Source organism: Rutidosis leptorrhynchoides, chromosome 11, assembly GCF_046630445.1.
Source record: "Rutidosis leptorrhynchoides isolate AG116_Rl617_1_P2 chromosome 11, CSIRO_AGI_Rlap_v1, whole genome shotgun sequence".
Taxonomy (NCBI): domain Eukaryota; kingdom Viridiplantae; phylum Streptophyta; class Magnoliopsida; order Asterales; family Asteraceae; genus Rutidosis; species Rutidosis leptorrhynchoides.
In genome coordinates, this window is record NC_092343.1 from 348478018 (window position 1) to 348487179 (window position 9162).

A 9162-nucleotide genomic window follows, 5' to 3' on the forward strand; every position below is an offset into this window, starting at 1 on the left:
TCGACCACAGTCAGAGATTAAATGACTTCATGAAAATAGTTCACAAGTTTTGGAGACTCAACATTACAGATTTTGCTTATCGTATCGGAAACATATAAAGATCAAGTTTAAATTTGGTCGGAAACTCCCGGGTCATCACAGTATGATTGTGATGCAAAACAGATTTGGATTTATTTATATATATTCTGTATTTATATTTATATATATATATATATATATATATATATATATATATATATATATATATATATATATATATATATATATATATATATATACACTTAGGTTTCGTAACTGCATATGTAATTACGTATATATCTGCATTTGTATCCTTACATATCATTATATATGTATATATATTTAGTTGTGTATTAATTATATAAAGAAGCAAATTAATATTAATTATATAAACATTAGTATTTCATATTAATTTTATTAATAATAATGAAACTATTAGTAATAATAATAGAAGTAATAATGATAATAAAGTTAATAATTAATAATTATAATTATATTATAATAATCTAAACTAATAATAATAATAGTAATAATAATAATAACATTAATAATAATATCAAAATAAAAATAATGACAAACGTAATAATAATAATAATTTGACATAAAGATAATAATAATACAAATAATACTTTATAATGATATTACTAATAATAACTTTAATAACAACCATATATATAATTTAAATTATATTTCAAATTATTATTTTATATTCTTATATTCAAATATATATATATATATATATATATATATATATATATATATATATATATATATATATATATATATATATATATATATATATATATTTAATTACAAATAGTGGTTCGTGAATCGTCGTGAACAGTCGGGGTTTAATGAATGTAAGAAAACAGTTCAAAAGTTTTGAGATTCAACATTACAGACTTTGCTTATTGTGTCGGAAACATTCAACGATTAAGTTTAAATTTGGTCGAAAATTTCCGGGTCGTCACATATACCCGCCTTTACCTCCTAAAATGTTATACACCTGTACGAGTGTATCTAATGTTCAAAATAAATGCACCACTGCTTTTATAGTGGGTGAGGTTGTCAACCTAACGGATCCGTCCATCTAAATTGTGCTTACACCGATGGTATTAAAAGTATTCAAGCTAGAGGCTTTGTGTACAAGCTTAGTATGCATATGTGTAGTACTCATGTCAATATAAAAGTATTTGAAAATGTAAATATAACAGCGTGTATTCTCATCCCTGAAAACATGTAAAAAGCAGGACTGTAGACTCACCTTTGAATAAGCTCGGAATGAAAAGTGAACAAATAACTTGTACAGTTTATAGCCGAGTAATGCAACCTAAGTATACGTATGTAGGTTGGTCAATATATGTATCTTAAACAAGTGTGGTTTCATAGTGTACGTTGTCTTATTGCTCGACTCGACGTGTTTCAAAGTAAAAGTTAACTATATCATGCAAGTCAAACAAAGTCAACCGAAGTCAAACCGAAAGTCGAACTTGGTCAAAGTAGTCAACTAAAGTCAACATCAGTAGGTTCATGTCAAGTATTGATCAATAAGTCAAACCTAAGTCAAACAATACGTTTTAGGTCATGAATGATCATATTCACAATTTCAGTTTATAGTCATGCACAAAATTTATGAACACGTAGCATACTTAGCACATTATCTCATAGGACAAAATTCAAGTAAATATGACAAACTCCAGATCATAAAAATACTAAAAATCGATTCCAAAAAGTCTGTCCAGGGACTCATACAATAGTTAAAAGTCAGGAATCAGAAGGGATACATTTGGGGTTTGCCAAGTCAGTTTCTGACCGCGCACTGATTTCATTTTGGCTATAACCGGAGTTAGAAACATGAAATTGATACACGACCAGTGGTCATAGTTCAAGGACAAATAAAAGTAACACATATCAAAAATCTAGCAACTTTTGTTTAGCCAATTGGTACAGTTTATTCGTGCAAGTTGAACATTCAGTTTTCAGCTCAAATCAGAATTCACATAAAGTATGGCTCTATTGTGCCCAATGCATAAGGTTTCAGAGATTGACATAAACTAACAATAAGTCACATATTATGTTAAGTTTCATTTTACAGAAGCATACATGCTCAATCAATATACAAAATCCACAGAGTACAAAACCGTTTTCAATTTACAGATTCGATTCCCATTTAGTTAGTCACATTCGCATACGATTATCCGAAGATCTACATACAATTAACCTATGATATCTACATGAAAGATGAAGTAATTTTGTCTACTTTTAAAATATGCAAAGCTTTAATCACAGAAGTTAACACATTTTATCATACAAGGTTATTTTCATGCAAGTGCGTATAAAACTACTTTTACACTAATTCTAGCATATCTCGGGCTATACATAAGCAAACGACATGATATCCTAGTCTAACTTGAGTGTTTTTAACTTATCTTTCTGGTGGTATAAGTATCACATGTCAATTCATTTTCTATAAATACCAGTTTTCTGATCAAGCAACAAAAACACAACGATAATTCAAAATCGACATAACTTAATCATATGGAAACGAAATCAAGCGAACCCAAAGCCTAAACTCAATAGTTTTTCGCAAGGAATCTGATTATAACATAATAATTAACATTTAAAAAATTTATTTTTTCTGATCAAACAAATACAAATTCGTTTTTAAACCCTAGCGCATCAAACAATCAAAATAACGATTACAATTAACACGTACGCGTATAGACTTGAGCAATTGACAACATAACTATGAAACTCTAATAAAATTCAGATTTTAAGAATTAGGGTTTAGCTAAATATACCTTAGATCAACAATCAAAGCACACCAATACGTAGAGGACAACGCGAATTGCAACTTTTGTTCTTGAGGTTTAATCAAAAATTGAGTTTGAGTGTGTGTGTGTGTGTGAGAATGGCGACGGCCAAGAGGGAGGGAGAAGGAGGAATCGACCAAAAAAAATAAATGGGGAATGATTTGTGCAGTTAGGGTATTACTAAGTATATATTAAGCCCTAATATAAATAAATACACATAAGTCCCTCAACAATTAACAAAAATTAAAATATAAGGGGGGAGGGGAGGGGGGTTCGGCCGAATGGGGCCCTCATGGGGTTCCCGGCTCTCGTTTTGCAATCCCGTGTAATCGTGGTCCGTTTTAAGTGCTGTTTAGTCGTACCGAAGGCCCGGAACGCTAACCCGATCGTTAAACGCAACCAATTGTCTAATTTATGAAAAACCCAATAAATTAAATATTTTAAAAAGTTAATAATTAATAAAATTAATTATTAAAATAAACCCGAGCGTTTCGTTGCTCAAAAAGCTATGATCAAAATCGTATCGTTTTTATCGTAATTCATTATCCGAAATATTTATTTGAATTAATATCCACCCATATTAATTATTAAAACCCTCCGAAGATCAAGTACGCATTTAATACACGTAAACACATAAAAGTTAAATAATCGCCGTTAAATAAACTAACGGAAGGTTAACGAAAGTAACGGAAAAATCAGGGTTGTTACAACGTAGGCCGCGTCGTGTCAAGAAGGGCCGCATCGCGCCTCTAGCTGTATCCGAACTTCTCCTTTTGTTTTGATATCCTTCACACATCCAACGGATATGTTGTGAGGGGGCTATACAAAAACATGCAGCTAATATTTTCCCTAATTAATTAACTTAGGATTGCAATAATATAAACGGTCTCCACACCTAATAGTAACATTGTTTTTAAAATGGAACGAAGTGATTATAAGTGACTATATTAAAATTAATTAATATTAATAATTAGTACTAATTAGGTATTAAAAATTAAAACAAGAAGTGAGCGAACACTAATAAACTTATTTGTGGTCAGGGGCGAAGATGGTATGGGGCAGGGGGCGGGCGCCCCCGGTGGATTTTTTTTTTCAGTGTAAAAATTTTGGGTTTTTCGACTTTGCCCCCGGTGGATTTTTTTTTTGCCCCCAAACCTACATATTTTGCCCCAAAACCTTCAAATTTTGCCCCAAATTCTCCAACTTTTGCCCCAAAATCTTCAAATTTTGCCCCAAAATCTCCAACTTTTGTCCCAAAATCTTCAAATTTTGTCCAAAAAAATTGCTACGGTAAAAAAAAATTTTTTTGCCCCCGGTGAAAAAAATGCTAGTTTCGCCTATGTTTGTGGTTTCAATTCTTTACAAATGACCCATGGTTCCTCTCTATCTATATATAATCACTAATTTTGTTCATTCTCTCTATCTATCTTTCTATCTATCTAACTATACATCACATATATATACATCCAAAAGTTAGCTACAATATATTATATTAATGGAGATTTATTGGACACTTGGTCTAGTTGTTCCGATCACTACTCTTATCTTTTTGATCATCAACCGCCAAAAAAAGGAAGTAAAAAGGCAACCACCAGCTCCACCAGGATGGCCCGTGTTCGGTAACCTTTTCAATCTCGGTAGCATGCCACATAGGACCGTGGCGGGGCTAGCCCATGAGTACGGCCCAATTGTTCGGTTAAAGATTGGTTCAGTAAACACAGTGGCGATCTTGAACGCTAAGGTCGCTACTGAGTTTTTCAAGAACCATGATTCAACGTTTCTTGACCGTACGGTACCTGAGACTACTAAGTCTCATGATTATGACAAATCTTCTTTAGCACTCGCTCCGTACGGTACATACTGGAGAGTGTTAAGGAAGATTTGTACGGTCGAAATGATGGTGGCTAAAAGGATTAATGAGTCTGAAGGTGTCAGAAGACGGTGTGTTGACGACATGTTGACTTGGATCGAAAAAGAAGCTGCTGCTTTGGTTAAAAGTGGCAATGGGGTTAATGTGGCGAAATTCATTTTCCTAGCATCGTTTAACTTGCTAGGGAATGTGATGCTGTCACGTGACTTAGCGAATCCGGATTCTGAAATGGGGTCCGATTTTTTTAAGGCGATGTCAGGGTTTTTAGAATGGGTTGGACATCCAAATATATCGGATTTTTATCCGTGGCTAAAGTGGTTTGACTTGCAAGGTTTGAGAAGAAAAACGGATCGGGATGCTGGAAATGCATTAAAAATAGCAACGGGATGGGTGAACGAGAGGGTAGAAAAACGGGCACACGAGACAAACCTACGCGCCGGCGTGAGGACGAAGGACTTTTTGGACGTGTTATTAGATGAGCCCGAAAAGATGTCTATAAAGGACATAACTGTTTTCATTTTAGTAAGTCTTTTCTTGTACACTTAAATTATTATTTTTTTTTTAAATAAACAAGAGATAAATAAGACGAAATAGATGATGTTAGCATATGAGTACTGTTCATTTGGCTTTATGATACAGTTTGCTTTATTATATGTTATAATAGTATGTATATATCAACGTAACTATCTAGGATCATGACATGTATATTTATGGATTGCAGATAGAATTAATAGAATACACATGTAATGATCCTAGATAGGTAGGCTGAAAGGTAGGTTGAAATGGTAGGTTGATAAATCATTACTGATATGACAATTCACCATGTTTACTTGTAATTTATTGTTTTTGAACTATATATGTAGGAGATATTTATTGCCGGTTCTGAAACAACGAGTAGCACCATTGAGTGGGCCCTGACGGAGTTATTACGAAACCCTACGAAAATGACCCGTGTCAAAGACGAGCTCGCATTGGTCATTGGATCGAATCAGAAGATCGAAGAAAGTGCAATTGATAATCTTCCCTTTCTTCAAGCAGTCATAAAAGAAACTTTACGTTTACATGCTCCTGTCCCGTTTTTGATCCCACGAAAGGCGAGCCACGATACCAATTTTATGGGTTATCATATACCGAAGGACACTCAAGTGTTCGTTAATGCATGGGCTATAGGAAGAGATCCCGAGTGTTGGGAGAGTCCAAACTCGTTTGAACCCGAGAGGTTCATGGGCTTAAAAGTTGACTACAGAGATCAACACTATATTCCTTTTGGTGCTGGGCGAAGAATGTGTGTAGGGATACCACTAGCACATTGTATGTTGCACCTTGTTTTGGGTTCGTTGTTGCACGAGTTTGATTGGGAACTTGAGAGCCATGTGAAAGCAGAGACGATGGACATGGACGATGTAATCGGGATTGCTGTAAGGAAACGCGTTCCACTGAAAGCAATACCAAAGAAAACGAACAACAAATCGTATGTCTAATGTTAACGTAATGTAACGTTTTAATTTGCACCTATCAATCAATAAGATACGTTTAAGTTTCAATGGATATTTGTTCTGTTCTGTTTGATTCATTGATTGATATAAAGATCTTAACTTAATCTACCCGACAAAATCATTTTTTTTTATTACTAGTAAAAACTTCATCCTCCTACTACAGTTGGAAGTTGCTACGAGGTAGATAATAATAAATGTATTCTCAATTCTAAGTTTTAGCAATGCAAGCGTATTAATTTGACTTTCTATAGTCAAACTAGAAAGTCAATTATTGTGAATTCTAAATGAATTTGGGTGGATAATGATTGTGGCATCCTTCAGTTGATGTCTAAGTGCAATTGTGAGTGTGACCGGAGTGTTGGAGAAAAATTGTCATGGATGATCATTAGTTTTGAAAAGTTAAATACTCCGTAATAAATTTTTTTTTTTTTTTTTTTTCCCTTTGGGGCTCGAGCTTTCAACTCGCATTGCGAGCACACTTATCTCGAGGCGTATCACACCCCCAGCTAGGGCCTGGGCGAAATGTGACTTAATATCAAATAAACCAACATATTATAATATACGAGAACATGTACTAAATGATAAAATAAACTTTATTGAGTACGCAGCGGAAAATGAAATGTCGTTACAAAGGAATAAAGTAAATGTTCAAATGCAAAAGTAGTAAATGCGATATCTCTTGATCCTATGTCCAAGTAGCATCACATAAGTAGTAAGTAAGAAAGCCTGAATCAATCAGCACCTGAGACAAAACATGTTAAAGTGTCAACCAAAAAGGTTGAGTGAAGTTCATAGGTTTAACAAATAAGTTTGACCGTTGTTTTAGACCACAAGATTTAGTTGTAAAGTTGATCTCCCGCAGGATCAAAAAGTTATGCCAGTGCGTGATATTTAGACTAAACGTTCAAGTTTGCCCCAAAGACAAGTTGTAGTTTATACTTGTCGGTTAAGATTTCATTATCAAATAATACAAAGACTTAGTCAAATGTATCGGGGGCGTTACTCCCGATAGGCCTACCCCCAATAATTAAGCATGCAATCAACGAGCAATTAAAAATATCACTGTAGGGACTTAGTCGGACATAGCCGGGTATAGCATAGTTTAACAGTTGGTACTTGTGTCTAAATTGTAAATATTAAAAGCAGCATGTGTCTCACCCCATAAAGTAAATAAGTTGTGCACAAAGTAAAGTGGGGCTATGAATTCACCTTAGTAAGCAGAGAGAGATGACGATTATTCCTCGGAATAGAAAGTTGGAACGAACAGAAAGTGAACCTATTGACATTTAAGAGTAGTAAGTGTTTTTGTCCAAGTTTAAGTAGATGTTTAAGTATGATAGTGTTTTAAGTATAGTTCGTCTTACTAAGTTTCCTTTCCTAGTAAGTTTCTATTTTTAGAAAGTTTCCACTTTTAGTAGGTTCCTTATTTTAGTAAGTTTCTATAACTAGAAAGTTTCTACTTTAAGAGTGTTTTCCTTTTTAGGATACTTGCCGTATTAGATAAGCTTCCAATCACCCATTTCCCTTCGAATGGCCATTCAGGTCTAGGAGCTTGAGCTATAGGATCTTTTAAATCGAAAATCCAAACCCTTCTGCCTAGAGTTTCGCAGAAACCATTCGTCAAGAAAAGTTCGAAGATCTATACATCTCTAATACATATCCAAAAATATTTTTATGTGTTATAATATAAGTAGTAGGTTATAGGTGCTAATAATAGTAATAGTGTATACATGTTAATTAATAGTATAAGTAGCATTAGGGTTTCATTAATTAGGGTTAGTTAATTATAGTGGTAATTAATAACTAGGGTTTAGTAATTAATGTCTTAGGATTTCATACATGTCTAGGGTTTAGGTTTAATTAATTAGGGTTTAATAATTAATTAGGGTTTAATAATTAATTAGGTTTAGGGTTTAAGTAATTAGGGTTTAGTATATATATATATATATATATATATATATATATATATATATATATATATATATATATATATATTTTCGTGTATATATATATATAAAATAAAAATATTTTTTTTTCCATGTATATATATGTATATGTCGATATATATATATATATATATATATATATATATATATATATATATATATATATATATATATATATATATATATATATATATATATATATATATATATATATATATATATATATATATATATATATATATATATTTATTTATTTATTTTGTTTCCTAAATTAACCATAAACAAATCTTTCATGTAATAACCTAGGGTTTTAAGATCTAACTTTCCTTTTCCCTTTTTTTTTTTTTCCTTTTGGTCGACATATATATACATACAAATATTTTTTTTTCTTTCATGTGAAGATCTAGGTGTGTGTATGTTTATGAATGTGTTATAACATGAATATGAATATGAATTGAACGAATCAAAGTTTATGTAAATAGTTTAGGGCTTATGTTATACCTTTGAAGATTCAAGATGACTAACAAAGAAGTGATGAGCACGATGAAGATTGAAGATCAAAGCCTTGAAAAACTTGAAGAACTCCTTGAAGATTCTTGAAGAACACGAAGAACGCGAAGAACACTTGAAGATCACTTGGGAAATCCTTGGAAATCTTGTTGAAGATTTCGATGGTGGGGGGTGGTGATTTCGATTTTGGGAGCCGAAATAGGGAAAGAGGGAGAGAGATTTGAGAGAGAGAATTGGTGTTGTGATTTGGTACATTGAAAAGGTTTAGGTTAGGCCTTTATTTATAGGAGTGTTAGGAGGATTCTAGAATTAGGGTTTAATTAGGAATTACTTAAGGAACAAGTTGGCTTGAAGAGGGGTTAAGGTTGGTCATGGGAGCCGAAAATTAGGAGGGTAAGAGGGTAATTTTGCCCTCTAAAAATCGGCTAGGGTTTAGGGGGATTAGGGTTAACTTTTTCACTTAAGTCCTTATACTTTAATTTAGCTTAAATAATTCCTTAATTATTCAA

At 32.7% G+C, this 9162-nt stretch overlaps 1 protein-coding gene across 1 annotated transcript; it reads left to right on the forward strand.

Moving 5' to 3' along the window:
* The first annotated feature begins 4275 nt into the window (after nucleotides 1-4275).
* On the forward strand, nucleotides 4276-6240 carry LOC139877312 (cytochrome P450 76A1-like). The gene is made up of 2 exons (XM_071864721.1): nucleotides 4276-5223; nucleotides 5565-6240. The coding sequence occupies exons 1-2, from the start codon at nucleotides 4327-4329 to the stop codon at nucleotides 6180-6182; spliced, it is 1515 nt and encodes a 504-aa protein (XP_071720822.1). The 5' UTR covers nucleotides 4276-4326; the 3' UTR covers nucleotides 6183-6240.
* The last annotated feature ends 2922 nt before the right edge of the window (nucleotides 6241-9162 follow it).